At 33.1% G+C, this 26,152-nt stretch overlaps 1 protein-coding gene across 3 annotated transcripts in view; it reads right to left on the bottom strand.

The window, feature by feature from the left end:
• The window catches only part of LOC139486365 (low-density lipoprotein receptor-like), a 32,526-nt gene extending 12,306 nt beyond the window's left edge, over positions 1-20,220 (bottom strand). The window contains exons 1-5 of one of the 3 annotated variants that reach the window (XM_071271233.1): positions 20,111-20,220; positions 19,429-19,557; positions 18,985-19,113; positions 18,152-18,283; positions 13,555-13,707 (exon numbers count right to left, since the gene is read on the bottom strand). In XM_071271233.1, coding sequence (XP_071127334.1) covers positions 13,555-13,707; positions 18,152-18,283; positions 18,985-19,113; positions 19,429-19,557; positions 20,111-20,189 — 622 coding nt within the window. In that variant the 5' untranslated portion in view covers positions 20,190-20,220. Of the gene's footprint in view, positions 1-2,369; positions 2,502-3,467; positions 3,597-4,010; positions 4,140-4,659; positions 4,780-13,554; positions 13,708-18,151; positions 18,284-18,984; positions 19,114-19,428; positions 19,558-20,110 lie in introns of those variants that run through there. The other 2 variants (XM_071271234.1, XM_071271232.1) reach the window with 2 other exon arrangements.
• Between the last annotated feature and the right edge of the window lie 5,932 nt (positions 20,221-26,152).

The following is a 26,152-nucleotide window of genomic DNA, read 5'->3' as shown; positions in this document are numbered from 1 at the left end:
ATCGAGTGAATACCGGGACAAGCACGGATAAAGCTAGCTCATAACAGCTTTATTTAATCATCCAAAGGAGTAGGTCCGGGAAGGGCCGATTTTTGCCTCAAATTTTAGGTTCATCTGACGAAAGATTTTGGACACTTTTTAAACACTATTGTCTATTTCAGTTGACTCAATAAGTTTATGCGAAGGATTTTAACTAATTTACTCATTAAAAACGCTTCGATTCAAGCTTAAATATGAAAAATCTATCAAATACGCCAAGAAATGTCACTTTTCAGATGTTTTTTGTCAAAAATGACAGTCGCCGCATCCGTGTTCATCCTCAACCCTTATATATGTTATGTATTATCATCAAATACAACTTACATTTCAATATTAAGAATGAACACAAATTCGGCCACTTTCGTTTAAGACGGAAACCGTCTAAAATTTAATAAAAATACTAAAATTGTAAAGATTTGATTTTCAGTAATTTAGAATGACTTAATGATGCTAGTACCCGATATAGTGCTTTGTATATTTAAAAACAGCCCATATGTATGTAGCAGAAGCATTCTTATTCCAATAAATAACTAAAATTTTACATGTTAACAATTTTGTAAAACTGCTATATTTTGGGGTCAAAAAGAGGCCTTACTGGACCTACTCCTTTCCTAAATATATACACGAATAACCTGTATTTAAGTGACATTGACATTATGCAAAAGTATATCTCCTACACATGTTGACTTGGTATTGACACATATGGACGGTTTCAAAAGAGGAGCAAACATAATCGAAAAGAAACAAACACATTATGGCTAGAAAAAAGAAAAAGACAAAAAGACATATAATAGAACATAAGAGTACTAGAATATAGGCAAATCGTGATTATTTCAGATTTATAATTGTCAATTTTGTATTTCTTTATAGTTTATCTATATTGATTATTACGCTACGCTTATACATGTTTTGAGTATACGGACTTAATTTACATGTGTATGCACCTGGCATTAAAACAGGATTTTGAGAAAGAACAACTGAAATCGACAGTACATTGTTTTTACGGTCTTGATCTAGAATTCCTTGATCGACATAAATAAAGGCAACAGACGTATACCGCTGTTGGAAATTCATAAATCGATTGACAATTAAAAACTACTCGGGTTACAAACTAAAACTGAGGGAAACAACTACGACACAACAGTAACACAACATTAAAATCTAACCCACAGAAACGAACTATAATATAACAATGGCCATTTCCCTGACTTGGTACAGGCCATTTTTATAACAAAAAGGTGGATTGAACCTGGTTTTGTGGTATGTCAAACCTTCCGCTTTTATGGCAATGTTATATATAACATTAAACTCATATCTTTTTGATTGAACTCACTTTCGACATGTTTTTAGAAGTTAGAATAGACAAGAGATCTGTAATCTTACCGATTGTTTTCTTTTTCTGATGGTGATATTTTTTTAAAGCGTAAATTGGCATTGCTGTGGTGCATTAAAACAGATAACGGTTTCTCGTAACATGTCTAACTCATTTTAGAGTTCGTGTGGTCTCCTCTTTTTTAATTTGTTACATTGATATTTCTCTCCCTAGTCGCTTTCGAGATCTGAACATCGATACTGTAGCCTAAATTGTACTTACTAGACATGGTGAGCGTTATGTAAGTGAAATAAAAATGAAATAATTCGAAGGTACACCTGCCATCATACTTAGACATATAAATTCTGCTTTTGACCCGATCAATCTATACTCTATAAAAAAAAGAAGATGTGGGATGATTGCCAATGAGACAACTGTCCACAAGTGACCAAAATGACACAGACATTTACAACTATAGGTCACCGTACGGCCTTCAACAATGAGCAAAGCCCATACCGCATAGTCATCTATAAATGGCCCCCTTATGACAATGTAAAACAATTCAAACGAGAAACTAATGGCCTTCTATAAATACAAAAATGAACGAAAAACAAATATGTAACACATAAACAAACGACAACCACTGAATTACAGTCTCCTGACTTGGGACAGGCACACACATAAATAATGTGACGGGTTAAACATGTTAGCGGAATCCCAACCTCCCCTAAGCTGGGACAGTGGTATAACAGTACAACATAATAATGATGTCTGCTGATTGGGAAAGCAGTATTTCATGTGAATCTCTAAAGGGTAATCATTTACATTCATATGTTTGTCTTAAATGGATTTTTTGAATTTGAATATACGTAAGCTATCGATTATCGGCCTGACAGACAAAAATAAGGATAAATATGCATGGAATTGCACGAGGTCGCACGATCACCAAATTCTTTCATAATTCCAAACGGCGAATGCAGATCATTTTTTCATATACTAGTACCTAAAATTTACTCACGTTTACAGAACTCTGGGTCTTCGTCACTATGGTCTGGACAATTATATGTTCCTGCACGATCACAGAGCCATTGAGACATGAAACAGTGTACACCATCCCTACACTTAGTGTAACCAGGCTCACAATTTTGATCTATTACAAAAACAGATACTCAAATGAATGGTTTTACACTAGTTAGGGCATTTTATAGCTTGCTGTTCCGTTTGAGCCTAAGCTCCGTATTGGAGAAGGTATGTTTAAATATCTAAGAGGTTATTCTTAGGTTGTAATCTGAATGGAGAGTGGCCTTATTGGTACTCACACCTCATCTTCTTATACTGTTGAGTCATTAGTATTCGTCGGACACCAATTTTCATGGATTTCTTTGACACAGGGACAAAACGAAGTGAAATGATCAACGCTATGCAAATTTTTCAAAAGAAATGCATGTTAACTTTGTCAACACTACGAATACAATTATCCATGATTATGCAAGTTTTCCTCTTTCCACAAAAATTGGTACCCACGAAAATAAATGAATCTACAGTTATCTAGATACTCAAATTCCACAAACTGAATGGCCACAGGTACAAAGAGGGTAACATAATAATTTATCTAACTATACATAAAGTCAAATACAGACAACAATGATAAACAAATAGGAAAAAAACCCATTATAATTATATAATGAGTGTTATTCATTTTTTAAATGCAAATATTCTACATAGGGAATAGCTTTCTGACAGCTACATCAATAGACAAATACAATATATATTAAATTCATCAATAGACATTTACGAAATACTGATAACTTTTAATATCAGTAATCCAGATTCAAATGGCAACATTTGCATATATATAAAACAGAAGATGTGGTATGATTGCAAATGAGACAACTATCCACAAAAGACCTAAATGACACAGACATTAACAACTATAGGTCACCGTACGGCCTTCAACAATGAGCAAAGCCCATACCGCATAGTCAGCTATAAAAAGCCCCGATAAGACAATGTAAAACAATTCAAACGAGAAAACTAAAAAGCATGTCGATCTTATTGGTTATATTTCCCATCTTACATACATATCAAAGATAATATATAAAAGTTCAGCCCTTACCTCTACAAAAGTCAGGATCTTCGTCACTTTGATCAAGGCAGTAAGTGTTATCCCCATCACACAGATCTTGTAATGGGAAACATTGAATCCCATCTCTACATTTAGCATGAGTGGAAGGACAAGTCTGTGCTGTAGAGTGTGGTGTTAAATTAAAGTAAATATGTAATGATACCATATGGTAAACATTGGATCCCATCTCTACATTTAGTATGAGTGGAAGGACAAGTCTGTGCTGTATTGTATAACATTAATTATGTAATGATACCACTAAATTGTTTTACCTTACTGACAGACAGCATCGTAAAATTTAATGATAGATTATATCAGGAATATAAGCGGCATAATTGAAGAAGTATTTTGTATTTTGTTGTGTTGCCAAGCAGGCTGTTTGCGAAAATGCATTAATATCAGTGGTACAACCTTTTGCATTAGCGACAATCTATACGCGAGAATCACTAACTACTTCATTTAAACATTAAATAAGTATTTCAAACAGATCAAAAGTTTAATGAATCGTTATTGTCCCATTTTATTTATAACTACCTCTGCAGAACTCAGGATCTTTGTCACTACCATCTTTACAGAGCGCTGCCGTACCATCGCATAATGATGCAAGAGGGAAGCATCGAATCCCGTCCCTACAACGGATATAATCATTTGGACAACGTCTGTCTGTTTGAGAAAAACATAATTGATGAAATAGTCATATCCTGTCACAAACACAATTTTACGGTAACTAAATATCTCTTTTTAAATCTGAGGATTGTTTTATATTTTCAGTCCTTAACACGTAAACTGATGTTTTGATAAGAAGAAAAGGATAAAATTACTACACAAAATATAAGTCTTCATGATTTATTAATGAAATTGAGGATTAAACGTCCTTTGAACACACATAACAGAAAGGTAGTCAAAGTGGTAAACAATTAATGTTAATCGGACTACTCTTTTATCATCTCATAATTTCAAAGTTTACAATACTTCTGAATCGAGGTTCTTTTTCCAATTAAAGTGTTCAAATACAATTCTGAGCATGTACGCATGCACGTTATGTATACTTAAGGTCTTGTTTGGCCTACATTAATGGTATTTCTATCCCTAAAATGAATGTGACTGCAATTAAAAAAGAACAAAATGTTGTGCTCGGTCGTTTTCATGAGACAAAGTTCACATTTTTATAATTCATACAAACCTGCAGTGTCCACTCTGCTTTTCAAAATGCAACTGTTCACAAAAACAAGAAAAGCGTAGTATACGAATTTCAGCGTCATGTTTTGCAACCTAAAAGATAACACTGAAATGTCGGTACACTTGTTAAAAGAAAAAAAACAACATAAAAAATACCGAATTCCATGGAAATGCATCGAAGTATCGTTATATATATATTTATTTTGCATTGTGAGTTAAAGGTTGTAATCAACACACCTACCTTCATCTGTATCTGTATCTGTATAGTACTGGAAATGAACTCAAAATACTGAGTAAAACTTATCCAGGAAGTTTGTGTGCGCCCCTGATGTAAATAGTCGCGCGTATAACTGCCTTAAAACTTTCCACAGTTCAATTATAGTTCTTGGCAGTATTTGGTAGTAAGTTCAAATAAATGATTTTTGAAGTTCTGGATTGTTCATTATTGAATTCTATGTGTTGTTCAGCGGGGATTGCTACCAGGTCTTTCACTATTTTGTATTTCGTTATAAATTTTAACCCAAGAAATTAACAGCCTTCGTCTTTTAAGGGTAAATAATAACATCAGATGTATGTTTCATTATAACATTGTATAATACTTTATTCTAATTGGCTAATTGCACATCACATGTTATTCCTTCAGCAATTGCATACCTCAATAAAGGTTATCATCCATGATAACACGTAGTCATACAATAAAGTGCACAGGTGAATTAAATTAAAAAATATATACAATTCGTGTTTCTGTGATCATAGCTAAAAAATGTAATTATAAGTATTGAATGCTTCTTTTTGTAACCTCATAGGGTTGTAAAAGCGTTTCATACAAAATGTACTCTGGTCAACGCTTTTACGCCCCAATGAAGTTACAAAAAGAAACATTCAATTCGTAAATATTAATCCGACAAAACAAGTACTTTTCTTTTGTTTATAAGGAAGCGACAGCACGCCTCCGGGTTTGGGAATTTCTGGCTGAATAAAAACCCAATCGTGGCCTTGGGTGTTTTCTACTCTTTCGTCGCATTGTTGTCTATTTACACATTTTGCATTTCCATTCACAAGTTAATTTAAAACAGAAAGTAGATCGGAGCCAATTTATTTCTTTGAAAGTAATGCTTGGACACAGGATCTATACTTTTCAAAGTTACGAAATGAAAATTGAGCGAAAATTGCTTTATTTTTTTATTGAGGGAGGATACTTTCTCGACAAAAGTTGATAATGTGGTGATGAATCCAAATCTATATCCATATATTTTCGGACTTGATAAGGGTATTGTTTTGTTACTGTACTGACATATCGCTTATTTGCATTACACCAGATTTTTTTTTTTAAGTTACAGTAAATAGGTGAAATTAGGTATTACACGTAATTACTAAACATTTCAGTAAATACCTGTAATCACTAGTCATTTTAGTAATTACATGTAATTACTAGTTGTTTCAGTGCTTACAGGTATTTACTTATTTTTTTGTTGTCGTTTTACAGCTATTTACTAACTTGCTATTTTTGTTAAAAAATTAAAGACTTAATTCAAGATATCAAATAAGAAAGTAAAGGGTAAGGATTTTGAGGGCTTACTTAAAGGATCAAGGATTATAGGGCACATTAAAAGTGCTTCCTCGTTAGTGTTTGTGAATTGAAACTGGAAAATGGTTGTTTTATAAGTTTTGAGCATGCAAGACAATGATATCAAACCAAAATTGAGACATACAATTTTGAGAAATTCATAGGCAACTTAGCCAGCTCTTTTTTTAAGAAAAACATTAGATTATGGCAAATTTGGTTAAATGATCTTGAGAATTCTTAAAATCTCATAATTTTGTTATATTAAAATCTCCATCAGGAAAACTCATATCAACTTGTCCAATGACATGAGTTAAATTTCTTTTACAACATAGGTTTATGTCAGACATTTGCGATGAAGCTGCCATTCTTCACAAACAAATTTATACAAATTGATGGCGTTAAGAGCCACATTTTCATAGTTCCGTGTTTTTATGAGTTTTTCAAGACCTCCAAATTTAAGAAATAATTCTATCCTGCCATGTTCTATGCTCATTTTAACATGGGTAGGCATTATATTTGTTAATATCTTAATACCGAGCGTTAGCGAGGTATTAAATGTTTACAAATATAATGCCTACCCATGTTAAAATGAGCATAGAGCATGGCAGGATAGAATTATTTCGATTCTAATAGGAATATTTGAACTTTTTCACTTCGAAGCGGACCTATAGTAGACACTCGGAATGTCGCCATTTTGATTTCATGAACCAAAAACGTTATAGAAAATCAGCAGTTTATCAATAAAAAAAGAACAGAAACATTTAAACTTACTTTTAGAATGTTTTTATTTAATTTCCTAACGAGCAACACCAACAAAAACGTCTATTTTGATCTCTGGCATTGTTCAAAATTCATCTGATGTTGCAATTTCAATTGTGACGTCAATCACGTGCAGCCCATGTTCTATTTGAATTAGAACATGGCTTTGTACCCAAAGCTTAAGAAGAACGTCATATTAGAATGAAGCTTATATACCTCCAACAATATTTTATCATCGTTTCTTCCTGTATAAGAATAATCTTTTTGTGGATTTAATAAGTCAACTAAACGGCCCATTTCTTTTTTAATACTTTCAATGGTGACATTTTTCTCCTTTTTGTCGAGCATTCGTTTTTTTGTCGCAAAAGCGAGAAATAGCGAACCAACATTAATTCCGTCAACAGCGGCGTCCACAAATATTCGCTCTGTGGTTAAAGTTTTTTTTAAATTGTTTTAACTTTCTTAAATTATCCTGGATTTCTACCAAACATGAATAAAAGCTTGTTTATGATCAACAAATAGATTTTCAAGAAGTAAATTTTGCAAAAAAAAAGGTTTTTCCGTATTTTACTTATAATTAGACTTAGTTTTTATGCCAGTTAACATTACATTCACACTGTGATTAAATTTTATTAAATTTTAATAACTTTCTCAAAATATCCTGGATTTCTATGAAAATTGAACAGAAGCTTGTTTATGATCATATTAAGATAATATCTAGAAGTAAAGTTTGTAAAAAAAACTATCCTTTTTCGTATATTATTTAATTAAACGGACTATTTTTTTTCAATTAACATAACATACACTCTGCAGTTAAAGTTAAGATTTCCCAAACCATCCTGAATTTTTAACAAATTTGGACAGAAGCTTATTACAGAACTAGTCAAAAGATAGTACCTAGCGGAATTTTTTTTTTCTCCCTATTATTGGTTGGCCTGCAGCAGACTCACAGCAGAAGTAGGCAAGACACAGTTTTAGGAATTTAAATTGAGAAAGGAAATGGGGGAATGTGTCAAAGCGACAACAACGCGACCATAGAGCAGACAACAGCCGAAGGCCACCAATGGGTCTTCAATGTAGCGAGAATTCCCGCACCCGTACGTGTTCTTCAGCTGGCCCCTAGAAAATATGTATACTAATACAGTGATAATGGACGTCATACTACACTCCGAATTATACACAAGAAACGAAAATTAAAAATCATACAAGACTAACAAAAGCCAAAGGCTTCTGACTCGGAACAGGCGCAATATTGCGGCGGGGTTAAACATGTTTATGAGATCTCAACCCTCCCCTAAACCTGTTACCAATGTAGAAAAGTAAGCGCATAACAATACGCACATTTAAATTCTGTTCAAGAGAAGTCCGAGTCCGATGTCAAAAGATGCAACAAAAGAAAATAAATAAAATGACAATAATAAATAAATAACAACAGACTAATATCAGTTTACTGACATTACTTGTATTTACTAAGTGCCTCGCGAATTACATGAAATTCCTAAATTTAAGTTACTACATGTAATTCATAATTCACCAATGTACTGTAACATATACATGATATATCTATAATACTAAAATTACGAGGTCCAATTTGTCAGCCGTCATCACGTAAAAACGACGAATCAAAGAATTCAACTTTATATATAACTAATATAGTACAAAGGTGTATATTAAAAATTACACCACTCCAGGCCTTTTTGTTTTCCACGTAATTAATATTGCCAATACATAAGAAGTTCCGGGTCGAGTCCGATACCGATACCAATAGTATATTCACCTGTTACCGATTACCTTATCTGCATGTACGTTCCGCATCTGACAGGCGCACCACCAAACGGTGTATTCAGGATTAATATGCTGTATAGTATTACACGGGTCATAATCACAGGGTTGACACTACTTAATTGTCAAATTGTTACCTATTGTAGTATTTTAATCAGTTAGACTTTCTAAGATAAAAATACGAATACTAAAAATCTGGACTAAAATAAGGCGTATAGGTACAGTTTTCAATTTGTTAGCGGGCATGACGTAAAACAGCGAATCAAAGAATTCAATATTTATAACTAATATAGGACAATGCTGTTGATTAAAAAATACTCCATTCCAGGACTTTTTGTTTTCCAAATAATTAATATTATCAATAATTGATAAGTTCCAGTTCGACGGGTTCAAACAGAAAGATTTGAAAGCAGAGAAAACTGTGTATCTTATAATCAGCACGACTTTATCAGATGACAATACTAATACTAAAATAAGGCTTGCGCATAGTTATATACTTTAATTCAGTCACGGACCCGCGATATACGGGTGTGTTTTAGTATAAATATATATAAATAGATAAGACCGTTGTTTTTCCGGTTTGAATTGTTTACACTAGTAATTTTGGGGCCCTTTATATCTTGTTGTTCGGTGGGAGCCAAGGCTCCCTGTTGAAGGCGGTACCTTGACCTATACATGTAATGGTTTGATGGTTAAGTTTAATAAGTTGGTATTTGGATGGAGAGTTGTCTCATTGGCACTCATACCACATCTTCCTTTATCTAAATACATGATGTATTCTGAAATTTATGTTGAATACCGATTATTTTACCTTATTTTTGTGATTTTTTTATGATCATCAATGAAAATAACAAACCGGTTTTTTTGTCTGTCGAAAAAAAGTCTTTTGTAAATCTATATATAACTCACACCACCAAAATAGTAGACATTGCCCAAATAATGCTATATTAGTCGTTATAGTTATAAATACAAATATAGCTAAAAAAAATTATTTAAAATTAGAATTGGTTGAGATGATTACTGTAATCTTATTGAACAGGAAAGACAGAGTTTGCTTATTTGTAGCTCAAACACTTATTTGTTATATTTGTAAAATTTTAACATACCTTCAGCTGAAACTTCAGAAAATAATAAGGGACATGACATTACTTAAAATTAAATATCACGGTATTTATCCTGGTTGTATGATTATACTATTATCATTTAAAAATCATGTACATAATTTTGATCATTAAATAAGCTACGATGAAGTATGGTAATTTGGTGTCTGGTGGAGAGTTGGCCATCATACCACATCTTCTTATTTTTTACCTATTTATCTAAAGTATTTAAGATAATCGAAATCATTCTTTTCTCAAGGGTAAAATTACGAGGGCCTCAATTGGGTCTACCGACTACAGAATGACGAGGGTCTCGATTGAGTCTACCGAACACAGAATTACGACGGTCTCGATTGGGTCTGCCGATTACAGAATTACGAGAGTCTCGATTGGGTCTACCGAACACAGAATTACGAGGGTCTCGATTGGGTCTACCGACCACAGAATTACGAGGGTCTCGATTGGGTCTACCGAACACAGAATTACGAGGGTCTCGATTGGGTCTACGGAACACAGAATTACGAGGGTTCGATTGGGTCTGCCGACTACAGAATTACGATTTGGGTGTACCGAACACAGAATTACGAGAAACTGTCTTCAATTTTATGGTGTCTTGGTTTATGGTCTATCCTTAAAGTGCTTCATTTATCAAGTGATATTTTCGTTTTTCTTAAAACATTTTATAATCCACAATTGGTACAAATAAGAAGTGTATGCAATAAATGACGTCATTATCAAATACTGACCACCTAGCTCATTATGCGCTCAGTGACTAGCAGTATCGAAAACATTAACATAACTAAAATACTGAACTCAGAGGAAAATTAAAAGTCCATAATCAAATGTCAAAATCAAAAGCTCAAACACATCAAACGAAGGAATAATAACTGTCACATTCTTAATTAGGCATTTATGTAGAAAATGGTTGATTAAACCTAGCTTGATTGCTTACTAAACGTCTCACATGCATGAAAGAGGGACGAAAGATACCAAAGGGACAGTCAAACTCATAAATCTAAAACAAACTGACAACGCCAAGGCTAAAAATGAAAAAGACAAACAGAAAAACAGAAAAACAATAGTACACACGACACAAAATAGAAAACTAAGGAATAAACAACACGAACCCCACCAAAAACTAGGGGTGATCTCAGGTGCTCCGGAAGGGTAAACAGATCCTGTTCCACATGTGGCACCCATGACCGTCTCATTACTTTCGGAAACGAATATAAAACTTTATAAAACTTAAAAAGTAATTGAGGTAACCAACTCCCTCAACCCAAATTTAACTTATCTGGATTTGGCTTTTCTTTGGGGGTCCCTTTCGGTCACAAAACATCTCAAGTATGCAAATGCAAGTATTTATGACACTTTATGCTGTTATATCAATACAATTTAAAAACACATTTGACAGGATATCCCTGAAAGGTTAGTTTTGCTGAACAAAACAGGGAAATCCACATGGGGCACCCGTCAATTTACTTATGTTATTACAAATCCGGTTAATAGTCTAATGCGGTAGTACGGAACATATCCGATATCATCTGTGAAACGGTCAACCAACTCGTGATGGCGTAAACTTTACAAAGGGATGATTTCAACTTCACTATTTGGAACTCCTGGTTTAATAGCTTCCTTGTGAGCAGCAATCCTTTATCAATAATTGTACGCATGCTCCAGCTGTATGGTGGCAGTGAAATTTTCTTATTAAAATATTTCTTAAAAAAGTTAAATTAATTGGATTTATACAGCATTTATTATGATTTTGTTGGATGTTCTATCTTGACACAAGTTATGCCAAAACGAAGAAGAAACAAAAAACTGAAGCGATCGACACCAGATAAAGGAAATAATTCATCAGGAAATTCTATCTCGGACAGTTCTTTGTTTACAAACAGTACAGTTAATAGAAAGAGTGACCAAAACAAGGTAGTGTTTAATAAAAATACGTTTAGTACATTTAAAAACAGTTCACCAACGAATAGTTACGATCAAATTTATACTATGAATCAAGGTTACAAACTAAAACGTAAAAAAGCACCAGGATATGACAATATTTTAAATGAATTTATTAAAGAATGTAAAACTGTCCTTTTGCCGTTACTATGCAAGCTTTTTAATGTTATGTTATGTAGAGGATGGTTCCCAGAAGTATGGGTTACTAGCGTATTAGTACCACTATTTAAGAAAGGCTCGATGAATGATACGGTTAACTATAGAGGAATATCACTGATTTCTCACGTTGGAAAATTATTCACATCGGTGATACATACGTATTACTGGATTGATGAAATGGTGTAAAGAAAACAGTATTTTGATAGATGCGCAATTCGGCAATTCCAGGATATGGTACAAGGGACGCGATCTTTGCTCTTCATTCTGTTATAGCTAAATCTTTACGTAATGGAAAACGGTTATATTGTTGCTTTGTTGATAATGTTAAAGCTTTTGATAGCATTTCACGGCAACAAATGCCAAAGTGTGGAATAACTGGTAATCTATTGTGTTTAATTAAATCTATCTTTTCTAAATTCATTGATAAGGTTGTATTTATAAATTATCTGTTTACAAAATTTAGAATTTTTGAAAAACTAAGGCTTTTCTGGCTCAGGCATAGATTACCTTAGCTGTATTTGGCATAACTTTTTATATGAATTTTTATTTGGCCTTATTTTTTAATTATTTTTTTTTAACTTTTTTGGATTCGAACGTCACTGGTGAGTCTTTTGTAGACAAAACGCGCATCTGGGGTATAAACAAAATTAAGTCTATGATGAGTTTATTGAAAACATGTGTTAAATTAGATGGTCAGTTTTCAGAGTGTTTTAGTTGTAACGCAGGATTGATGCAAGGGGAGTCATTATCCCTTTTTTATATTCACTCTATGTAATTGATATAGAAATAGAACTAATCAAACAGGGTATTGAGCCATATGAAGTCAGAATGATAAATTTATATTTGTTCATGTACGCAGACGATACAGTTCTTTTTAGTGAAAGTGTTATTGAGAAAAATGAAAAATACTGTGAATGAGTGTTCAACACAGTATGGGCTACATATAAATTTAAGTAAGACAAATTTGTAAATATTCGTAATAGAGGTAAAATAAAAGATAAAAAAAATGGTATTTAATTGGTAAAATAGTAGAAGTATGTAATGAATTTGTTTACCTCGGTTAATTGTTTAATTATAACGGTATATTTACTGTAACACAAAAGACACTAACTGAACAGGGTAGAAAAGACACTTTCAGCTTACGTAGCAAAACATATGATGAATTTTTTTATATATAAACTTTGCTATCTTTATTTGATACATATGTTACAAATATAATAAATAATACCTGTGAAGTCTGGGGCTTTCATAAAGCCGAAGATATAGAAAAATTGCATTTATATTATAGGAAAAGAATTTTAAAAGTTAGAAAAGAAACTGTTAACAACATGGTTTATTTTGAGTTGGGCAGAGTGCCCTTGTATATATTTTAAGAGATATGTGAAAATGGTTACCTACTGGTTGAGATTGTTAGACACTTAATTCTTTCATTGATTTGTATAATTTGTGCATAAATGTTATATTATGCTGTATATAATCTATTGGATATTTATATTGTGTAAATCCAATAAGCTGTATTTGCTTACGGAAATAGTATCATTATCAGGAAAATCATGATAGATTAAATGCTACATACTTTTACAAAAATCTGGGTCCTTTTCACTGTTATCATTACAGTACGGCCTTTCATGATTACATAAGCCCATTGCGTTGAAACATTGTTTTCCGTCCCGACATTTCCTCCAACCATTCCAGCCATTCCAGCCATCAAATTCAGGACAACTTCGTTCTGTAATTAGTTTTACAAATACTAATATAAAAAAGTAAAACAACAAAAATACCGAACTGCGAGGAAAATTCTTATGTAGAAAATGATGGAGAAAACATGGTTTTACAGCTGGCTAACCCTCTCATTTGTATGACAGTCACATACAATTTTATTTTTTTCACTCGAAATGTAATTGATATTCTATATAAGTTAACAATAAAACGAATATAATTTGGCTATAAGCGTTCGTTATGAAGATAAATTTACTTAAACATTTCGGATGCATAGACATTTATACAAATATATTTCTCAATATTTTTAACAACCCGTTACTTCCTTTCTATCATTTACGTTACTCTACAGCTAGCTCAAAGTACGTTGATTTTGTTGAACGAAGAACTGATTTCTCAAAAGATGCTAAGAAAGGGCTATGAATCAATCAAATTAAGGTCATCACTCAAGAAATTTAACGGTCGCCATCATGAGCTGATTGGCCATTATGACAAAAGTGTGTCAGAAATCATATCTGTGATTCTTCCTCAGTCATAATAACTTTCCATCATTACCGAACTGAACAAAGAGATAACACGACGGGTGCCGTATACGGTGCAGGAAATGCGTACCCTTCCGAAGCACCTGATTTCACTCCCGGTTTTTAGTGGAGTTCGTGTTGTTTCTTATTTATTGCTTATAACTGTTGATGTAAATGTCCTTTGGTTTTGTGAGTCTTTGTTTACTCCTTGGTTTTGATTGTTATTGTCTTTGGTTGTACGACAATCTGATCTTTTACACGTTTTATAAATAAAGGCAACAGTAGTATACCGCTGTTCAAAACTCATTAATCCATGGACAAAAAACAAAATCGGGATAACAAACTAAAACCGAAGGATATTTTAACATTAAATCGTTTAAAATTTATTACGAATTGATCCTCTCTGCAGGATAGATACATCATTCTGCAATTAACCTCTTTCAAAAACCCAGTTCCACCGCTGAGAATAACCGGCATCAAATACTCTTACGAAAATAAAAGAAAAAAACATTTGAACTTAAAATCAAGAAAGGTCGACAATAAAACACCCATAACCATCTAATTGTGGTTAAACTATCATGACTTAGCAAACAATTTCAGTTTTTGAAACAATTACTTGTTAAATTTGATGAATTTTAAAGAAATCAAAGAAAGTTCCATTCGTGTCTTTCAAGTAAAACAGTCTTATCCATAGACCTGCAATCCATCAGAAACACTACAAACCTTATGTTAGTAAAAGAGGGACGAAAGGTACCAGAGGGACAGTCAAACTCATAAATCGAAAATAAACTGACAACGCCTGGCCAAAAAAACGAAAGAAGACAAACAGGCAAACAATAGAACACATGACACAACATAGAAAACTAAAGAATAAGCAATGCGAACCACAACAAAAACTAGGGGTGATCTCAGGTGCTCCGGGAGGGTAATCGTATAACGTCCGAGCTCACCGTGCTTTTCCAAATCGGTTTACGATATTCGAATATCGGTAAACTAATTTTGTCATAACTTAAAACACCGTTCTCTTGAGTAACTTTCGTCTAGTTTGGAGTTTAATTTTTGAATAATTAAACACGCATTTTATTGTCAGAACTCTAGTGGTTTAATGATGAGTGTGTCCCTTCCCAGAACTTTGTTTTTTTGCATGTATCAAATGGCACACTCTAAATGGATGTCTTATATTAAGATGTCTGATCAATACCTTGGTATAAACATAGTATCAACTTTAAGGAAACTATTATATTAAATTTTTTGGATGATGAGGAGGACCAACAATTTGATTTGAGAATATAAAAACCAACAGATGTTAAAATCAGGACAGTTTGGAAGGAAATCTTCTCAAACGAATAAGCTATGTAAAGTCGAAGATTGAAATAAATATTTCTGTTGTTAAACAGATACATAAGAATAATGTGCTCTAAGATTTAATCAGGAGGTAATGTTCACTGTTGGTCATGAGTATTGTATTGTTATTCTTTCAGTCTGGTTCAATACAGCTATAATCGAGTGAATACCGGGACAAGCACGGATAAAGCTAGCTCATAACAGCTTTATTTAATCGTCCAAAGGAGTAGGTCCGGGAAGGGCCGATTTTTGCCTCAAATTTTAGGTTCATCTGACGAAAGATTTTGGACACTTTTTAAACACTATTGTCTATTTCAGTTGACTCAATAAGTTTATGCGAAGGATTTTAACTGATTTACTCATTAAAAACGCTTCGATTCAAGCTTAAATATGAAAAATCTATCAAATACGCCAAAAAATGTCACTTTTCAGATGTTTTTTGTCAAAAATGACAGTCGCCGCATCCGTGTTCATCCTCAACCCTTATATATGTTATGTATTATCATCAAATACAACTTACATTTCAATATTAAGAATGAACACAAATTCGGCCACTTTCGTTTAAGACGGAAACCGTCTAAAATTTAATAAAAATACTAAAATTGTAAAGATTTGATTTTCAGTAATTTAGAATGACTTAATGATGCTAGTACCCGATATAGTGCTTTGTATATTTAAAAACAGCCCATATGTATGTAGCAGAAGCATTCTAATTCCAATAAATAACTAAAATTTTACATGTTAACAATTTTGTAAAACTGCTATATTTTGGGGGCAAAAAGAGGCCTTACTGGACCTACTCCTTTCCTAAATATATACACGAATAACCTGTATTTAAGTGACATTGACATTATGCAAAAGTATATCTCCTACACATGTTGACTTGGTATTGACACATATGGACGGTTCCAAAAGAGGAGCGAAAGGTAGCAGAGGGACATTCAAACTCACATATCGAAAAAGAAACAAACACATTATGGCTAGAAAAAAGAAAAAGACACAAAGACATATAATAGAACATAAGAGTACTAGAATATATGCCAATCGTGATTATTTCAGATTTATAATTGTCAATTCTGTATTTCTTTATAGTTTATCTATATTGATTATTACGCTACGCTTATACATGTTTTGAGTATACAGATTGAATTTATATGTGTATGCACCTGGCATAAAAAACAGGATTTTGAGAAAGAACAACTGAAATCGACAGCACATTGTTTTTACGGTCTTGATCTAGAATTCATTGATCGACATAAATAAAGGCAACAGTAGTATACCGCTGTTTAAAATTCATAAATCAATTGAGAATTAAAAACTATTCGGGTTACAAACTAAAACTGAGGGAAACATATCTAATATAAGAGGAGAACTACGACACAACAGTAACCCAACATTAAAATCTAACCCACAGAAACGAACTATAATATAACAATGGCCATTTCCCTGACTTGGTACAGGACATTTTTATAACAAAAAGGTGGATTGAACCTGGTTTTGTGGTATGCCAAACCTTCCGCTTTTATGGCAATGTTATATATAACATTAAACTCATATCTTTTTGATTGAACTCACTTTCGACATGTTTTTGAAGTATTCGATTTTTTAGATGTTAGAATAGACTAGAGATCTGTAATCTTACCGATTGTTTTCTTTTTCTGATGGTGATATTTTTTTAAAGCGTAAATTGGCATTGCTGTGGTGCATTAAAACAGATAACGGTTTCTCGTAACATGTCTAACTCATTTCAGAGTTCGTGTGGTCTCCTCTTTTTTAATTTGTTACATTGACTTTTCTCTCCCTAGTCGCTTTCGAGATCTGAACATCGATACTGTAGCCTGAATTGTACTTACTAGACATGGTGAGCGTTATGTAAGTGAAATAAAAATGAAATAATTCGAAGGTACACCTGCCATCATACTAAGACATATAAAGTCTGCTTTCGACCCGATCAATCTATACTCTATAAAAAAAAGAAGATGTGGGATGATTGCCAATGAGACAACTGTCCACAAGAGACCAAAATAACACAGACATTTACAACTATAGGTCACCGTACGGCCTTCAACAATGAGTAAAGCCCATCCCGCATAGTCATCTATGAATGGCCCCGATATGACAATGTAAAACAATTCAAACGAGAAACTCATGGCCTCCTATAAATACAAAAATGAACGAAAAACAAATATGTAACACATAAACAAACGACAACCACTGAATTACAGGCTCCTGACTTGGGACAGGCACACACATAAATAATGTGACGGGTTAAACATGTTAGCGGAATCCTAACCTCCCCTAACCTGGGACAGTGGTATAACAGTTCAACATAATAATGATGTCTGCTGATTGGGAAAGCAGTATTTCATGTAAATCTCTAAAGGATAATCATTAACATTCATATGTTTGTCTTAAATGGATTTTTTTAATTTGAATATACGTATGCTATCGATTATCGGCTTGACAGACAAAAATAAGGATTAATATGCATGGAATTGCACGAGGTCGCACGATCACCAAATTCATTCATTATTCCAAACGGCGAATGCAGATCATTTTTTCATATACTAGTACCTACAATTTACTCACGTTTACAGAACTCTGGGTCTTCGTCACTATGGTCTGGACAATTATATGTTCCTGCACGATCACAGAGCCATTGAGACATGAAACAGTGTACACCATCCCTACACTTAGTGTAACCAGGCTCACAATTTTGATCTATTACAAAAACAGATACTCAAATGAATGGTTTTACACTAGTTAGGGAATTTTATAGCTTGCTGTTTCGTTTGAGCCTAAGCTCCGTATTGGAGAAGGTATTTTAATATCTAAGAGGTTATTCTTAGGTTGTAACCTGAATGGAGAGTTGTCTTATTGGTACTCACACCTCATCTTCATATACTGCTGAGTCATTCGTATTCGTCGGATACCAATTTTCGTGGATTTCTTGGACACAGGGACAAAACGAATTGAAATGATCAAATCTATGTAAATTTTTCTAAAGAAATGCATGTTAATTTTGTCAAAACTACGAATACAATTATCCATGATAATCCAAGTTTTCCTCTTTCCACAAAAATTGGTACCCATGAAAATAAATGAATCCAAACTATACATAAAGTCAAATACAGACAACAATGATAAACAAATAGAAAAAAAACCATTATAATTATATAACGAGTGCTATTCATTTTATAAATGCAAATATTCTACATAGGGAATAACTTTCTGACACATACATTAATAGACATATACAATATATATTAAATTCATCAATAGACATTTACGAAATACTGATAACTTTTAATATCAGTAATCCAGATTCAAATGGCAACATTTGCATGTCGATCTTATTGGTTATATTTCCCATCTTACATACATACGTATCAAATGATAATTTATAAAAGTTCAGCCCTTACCTCTACAAAAGTCAGGATCCTCGTCACTTTGATCAAGGCAGTAAGTGTTAGCCCCATCACACAGATCTTGTAATGGGAAACATTGAATCCCATCTCTACATTTAGCATGAGTGGAAGGACAAGTCTGTGCTGTATTGTATAAAATTAATTATGTAATGATACCACTAAATCGTTTTACCTTACTGACAGACAGCATCGTAAATTTAATGATAGATCATATCAGGAATATAAGCGGCATAATTGAAGAAGTATTTTGTGTTTTGTTGTGTTGCCAAGCAGGCTGTTTGCGACAATGCATAACATTAATATCAGTGGTACAACCTTTTGCATTAGCGACAATCTATACGCGAGAATCACTAACTACTTCATTTAGATATTAAATAAGTATTTCAAACAGATTAAAAGTTTAATGAATCGTTATTGCCCCATTTTATTGATAACTACCTCTGCAGAACTCAGGATCTTTGTCACTACCATCTTTACAGAGCGCTGTCGTACCATCACATAATGATGTAAGAGGGAAGCATCGAATCCCGTCCCTACAACGGATATAATCATTCGGACAACGTCTGTCTATTTGAGAAAAATATAATTGATGAAATAGCGATATCCTGTCTGAATATTAAACTTATTTTTAAACTCAGTTTTTTAAACACAATTTTACGGTAACCAAATATCTCTTTTTAAATCTTAGGATTGTTTTATATTTTCAGTCTTTAACACGTAAACTGCTGTTTTGATAAGAAGAAAAGGATAAAATTTCGACACAAAATAGAAGTCCTCATGATTTATTAATGAAATTGAGGATTAAAAGTCCTTTGAACACACATGACAGAAAGATAGTCAAAGTGGTAAACAATTAATGTTAATCGGACTACTTTTTTATCATCTAATAATTTCAAAGTTTACAATATTTCTGAATCGAGATTCTTTTTCCGATTAAAGTGTCCAAATACAATTCTGAGCGTGTACGCATGCACGTTATGGACTTAACTTCTTGTTTGGCCTACATTAATGATATATATATATCCCTAAAATGAATGTGACTGCAATTAAAAAAGAAAAGAAATGTTGTGCTTGGTCATCTTCATGAGACAAAGTTCACATTTTTATAATTCACACAAACCTGCAGCGTCCACTATGCTTTTCAAAATGCAACTGTTCACAAAAACAAGAAAAGCGTAGTATTCGAATTTCAGCGTCATGTTTGCAACCTAAAAGGTAACACTGAAATGTCGGTACATTTGTTAAAAGAACATAACTAATACAGAATTCCATGGAAAGTCCGTAATCAAATCGGAAATTCAAGAGCTCAAACACATGAAACGAATGGATAACAACTGTCATATTCCCGACTTGGAAGAGGCATTTTCTTATACATTGTGTTTTTATATGAGCTCTTGGTGCATCGAAGTATTATTATATATATTTATTTTGCAATGGGAGTTAAAAGTTGTAATCCACACATCTACCTTCGTTTTTTTATCTGTATCTGTATCTGTATCTGGAAATGAACTCAAAATACTGAGTTAAAGTTATCCAGGAAGTTTGTGTGCGCCCCTGATGTAACTAGTCGCGCGATATAACTGCCTTAAAACTTTCCACAGTTCAATTACAGTTCTTGGCAGTATTTGGTAGTAAGTTCCAATAAATGATAATTGTGGAAAAAACGAATTTTTATAATTGCCAGTATTTGTTGGTAAAAGTTTTATTTGTTTGACGTTTGAAGTTCTGGGTGGTCTATTATTGAATTCTATGTGTTGTTCAGTGGGGATGGCTACCAGGTCGTTCACTATTTTGTGTTTCGTAATAAATTTTGACCCAAGAAATTAACAGCCTTCGTGTTTCAAAGGTAAATAATTACATAAGATGTATGTTTCTTTATAACATTGTATAATACTTTATTCTGATTGGCTAATTGCACATCACATGTTATTCCTTCAGCAATTGCATACCTCAATAAAAGTTATCATCCATGATAACACGTGGTCACACAATAAAGTGCACAGGTGAATTAAATTAAAAAATATATACAATTCGTGTTTCTGTGATCATAGCTAAAAAATGTAATTATAAGTATTGAATGCTTCTTTTTGTAACTTCATAGGGTTGTAAAAGCGTTTCATACAAAATGTACTCTGGTCAACGCTTTTACGCCCCAATGAAGTTACAAAAAGAAGCATTCAATTCGTAAATATTAATCCGACAAAACAAGTACTTTTTTTTGTGTATAAGGAAGCGACAGCACGCCTCCGGGTTTGGGAATTTCTGGCTGAATAAAAACCCAATCGTGGCCTTGGGTGTTTTCTACTCTTTTGTCGCATTGTTGTCTATTTACACATTTTGCATTTCCATTCACAAGTTAATTTAAAACAGAAAGTAGATCAAAGCCAATTTATTTCTTTGAAAGTAATGCTTGGACACAGAATTTATACTTTTCAAAGTTACGAAATGAAAATTGAGCTAAAATTTTAGTTACAGTAAATTGGTGAAATTAGGTATTACACGTAATTACTAAACATTTCAGTAAATACCTGTAATCACTAGTCATTTTAGTAATTACATGTAATTACTAGTTGTTTCAGTGCTTACAGGTATTTACTTATTTTTTTGTTGTCGTTTTACAGCTATTTACTAACTTGCTATTTTTGTTAAAAAATTAAAGACTTAATTCAAGATATCAAATAAAAAAGTAAAGGGTAAGGATTTTGGGGGCTTACTTAAAGGATCAAGGATTTTAGGGCACATTAAAAGTGCTTACTCGTTAGTGTTTGTGAATTGAAACTGGAAAATGGTTGTTTTATAAGTTTTGAAACTCCCTAAGAATCATTTCAGCATGCAAGACAATGATATCAAACCAAAATTGAGACATACAATTTTGAGAAATTCATAGGCAACTTAGCCAGCTCTTTTTTTAAGAAAGATATAAGATTATGGCAAATTTGGTTAAATGATCTTGAGAATTCTTAAAATCTCATAATTTTGTTATATTAAAATCTCCATCAGGAAAACTCAACTTGTCCAATGACATGAGTTAAATTTCTTTTACAACATAGGTTTATGTCAGACATTTGCGATGAAGCTGCCATTCTTCACAAACAAATTTATACAAATTGATGGCGTTAAGAGCCACATTTTCATTGTTCCGTGTTTTTATGAGTTTTTCAAGACCTCCAAATTGAAGCTTATATGCCTCCAACAATATTTTATCATCGTTTCTTCCTGTATAAGAATGATCTTTTTGTGGATTTAATAAGTCAACTAAATGGCCCATTTCTTTTTTTATACTTTCAATGGTGACATTTTTCTCCTTTTTGTCGAGCCTTCGTTTTTTTGTCGCAAAAGCGAGAAATAGCGAACCAACATTAATTCCGTCAACAGCGGCGTCCACAAATATTCGCTCTGTGGTTAAAGTTTTTTTTTAAATTGTTTTAACTTTCTTAAATTATCCTGGATTTCTACCAAACATGAATAGAAGCTTGTTTATGATCAAAAGATAGATTTTCAAGAAGTAAATTTTGCAAAAAAAAAGTTTTTCCGTATTTTACTTATAATTAGACTTAGTTTTTATGCCAGTTAACATTACATTCACACTGTGATTAAATTTATTAAATTTTAATAACTTTCTCAAAATATCCTGGATTTCTATGAAAATTGAACAGAAGCTTGTTTATGATCATATTAAGATAATATCTAGAAGTAAAGTTTGTAAAAAAAACTATCCTTTTTCGTATATTATTTAATTAAACGGACTATTTTTTTCAATTAACATAACATACACTCTGCAGTTAAAGTTAAGATTTCCCAAACCATCCTGAATTTTTAACAAATTTGGACAGAAGCTTATTACAGAACTAGTTAAAAGATAGTACCTAGCGGAAAATTTATTTTTTTCCCCTATTATTGGTTGGCCTGCAGCAGACTCACAGCAGAAGTAGGCGAGACACAGTTTTAGGAATTAAAATTGAGAAAGGAAATGGGGAATTTATCAAAGCGACAACAACGCGACCATAGAGCAGACAACAGCCGAAGTCCACCAATGGGTCTTCAATGTAGCGATAATTCCCGCACCCGTACGTGTCCTTCAGCTGGCCCCTAAAGATATGTATACTAATACAGTGATAATGGACGTCATACTACATTCCGAATTATACACAAGAAACGAAAATTAAAAATCATACAAGACTAACAAAGGCCAAAGGCTTCTGACTCGGGACAGGCGCAATATTGCGGCGGGGTTAAATATGTTTATGAGATCTCAACCCTCCCCTAAACCTGTTGGCAATGTAGAAAAGTAAGTGCATAACAATACGCACATTTAAATTCAGTTCAAGAGAAGTTCGAGTCCGATGGCAAAAGATGCAACAAGAGAAAATAAATAAAATGACAATAATAAATAATTAACAACAGACTAATAGCAGTTAACTGACATTACTTGTATTTACTAAGTGCCTCGCGAATTACATGTTATTCCTAAATTTAAGTAACTACATGTAATTCATAATTCACCAATGTACTGTAACATATACATGATATATCTATAATACTAAAATTACGAGGTCCAATTTGTCAGCCGTCATCACGTAAAAACGACGAATCAAAGAATTCAACTTTATATATAACTAATATAGTACAAAGGTGTAGATTAAAAATTACACCACTCCAGGCCCTTTTGTTTTCCACGTAATTAATATTGCCAATAATTAAGAAGTTCCGGGTCGAGTCCGATACCGATACCAATAGTATATTCACCTGTTACCGATTACCTTATCTGCATGTACGTTCCGCATCTGACAGGCGCACCACCAAACGGTGTATTTAGGATTAATATGCTATATAGTATTACACGGGTCATAATCACAGGGTTGACACTACTTAATTGTCAAATTGTTACCTATTGTAGTATTTTAATCAGTTAGACTTTCTAAGATAAAAATACGAATACTAAAAATCTGGACTAAAATAAGGCGTATAGGTACAGTTTTCAATTTGTTAGCGGGCACGACGTAAAACAGCGAATCAAAGAATTCAATATTTATAACTAATATAGGACAATGCTGTTGATTAAAAAATACTCCATTCCAGGACCTTTTGTTTTCCAAATAATTAATATTATCAATAATTGATAAGTTCCAGTTCGACGGGTTCAAACAGAAAGATTTGAAAGCAGAGAAAACTGTGTATTTTATAATCAGCACGACTTTATCAGATGACAATACTAATACTAAAATAAGGCTTGCGCATAGTTATATACTTTAATTCAGTCACGGACCCGCGATATACGGGTGTGTTCTAGTATAAATATATATAGATAGATAAGACCGTTGTTTTTCCGGTTTGAATGGTTTACACTAGTAATTTTGGGGCCCTTTATATCTTGTTGTTCGGTGGGAGCCAAGGCTTCCTGTTGAAGGCGGTACCTTGACCTATACATGTTATGGTTTATGGTTAAGTTTTATAAGTTGTTATTTGGATGGAGAGTTGTCTCATTGGCACTCGTACCACATCTTCCTTTATCTAAATACATGATTTATTCTGAAATTTATGTTGAATACCGATTATTTTACCTTATTTTTGTGATTTTTTTATGATCATCAATGAAAATAACAAACCGGTTTTTATTTCTGTCGAAAAAAAGTCTTTTGTAAATTTATATATAACTCACACCACCAAAATAGTAGGCATTGCCCAAATAATGCTATATTAGTCGTTATAGTTAAAAATTCGAGACAACAGAAGTTTATTTATGAAGAAAATACAAAAATAGCTAAAAATATTTAAAATTAGAATTGGTTGAGATGATTACTGTAATCTTAATGAACAGGAAAGACAGAGTTTGCTTATTTGTAGCTCAAACACTTATTTGTTATATTTGTAAAATGTTAACATACCTTCAGCTGAAACTTCAGAAAATAATAAGCGACATGACATTACTTAATATATCACGGTATTTATCCTGGTTGTATGATTATACTATTATCATTTAAATATCATGTACATAATTTTGATCATTAAATAAGCTACGATGAAGTATGGTAATTTGGTGTCTGGTGGAGAGTTGGCCATCATACCACATCTTCTTATTTTTTACCTATTTATCTAAAGTATTTTAGATAATCGAAATCATTCTTTTCTCAAGGGTAAAATTACGAGGGTCTCGATTGGGTCTACCGACTACAGAATTACGAGGGTCTCGATTGAGTCTACCGAACACAGAATTACGACGGTCTCGATTGGGTCTGCCGATTACAGAATTACGAGGGTCTCGATTGGGTCTACCGAACATAGAATTACGAGGGTCTCGATTGGGTCTACCGACCACAGAATTACGAGGGTCTCGATTGGGTCTACCGAACACAGAATTACGAGGGTCTCGATTGGGTCTACGGAACACAGAATTACGAGGGTTCGATTGGGTCTGCCGACTACAGAATTACGATTTGGGTCTACCGAACACAGAATTACGAGAAATTGTCTTCAATTTTATGGTGTCTTGGTTTATGGTCTCTGATAAAAGTATATCCAGAAAAGTGCTTCATTTATCAAGTGATATTTTCGTTTTCTTAAAACATTTTATAATCCACAATTGGTGCAAATAAGAAGTGTATGCAATAAATGACGTCATTATCAAACACGACCACCTAGCTCATTATGCGCTCAGTGACTAGCAGTATCGAAAACATTAACATAACTAAAATACTGAACTCAGAGGAAAATTAAAAACGGAAAGTCCATAATCAAATGTCAAAATCAAAAGCTCAAACACATCAAACGAAGGGATAATAACTGTCACATTCTTAACTAGGCATTTATGAAGAAAATGGTTGATTAAACCTAGCTTGATTGCTTACTAAACGTCTCACATGCATGAAAGAGGGACAAAAGATACCAAAGGGACAGTCAAACTCATAAATCTAAAACAAACTGACAACGCCAAAGCTAAAAATGAAAAAGACAAACAGAAAAACAGAAAAACAATAGTACACACGACACAAAATAGAAAACTAAAGAATAAACAACACAAACCCCGCCAAAAACTAGGGGTGATCTCAGGTGCTCTGGAAGGGTAAGCAGATCCTGCTCCACATGTGGCACCCATGACCGTCTCATTACTTTCGGAAACGAATATAAAACTTTATAAAACTTAAAAGTAATTGAGGTAACCAAC

This window comes from Mytilus edulis, chromosome 8 (assembly GCF_963676685.1).
Source record: "Mytilus edulis chromosome 8, xbMytEdul2.2, whole genome shotgun sequence".
Lineage (NCBI taxonomy): Eukaryota > Metazoa > Mollusca > Bivalvia > Mytilida > Mytilidae > Mytilus > Mytilus edulis.
Note: the sequence above shows the minus strand (reverse complement) of the source record. Positions and strands in the feature narration are given on the sequence as shown.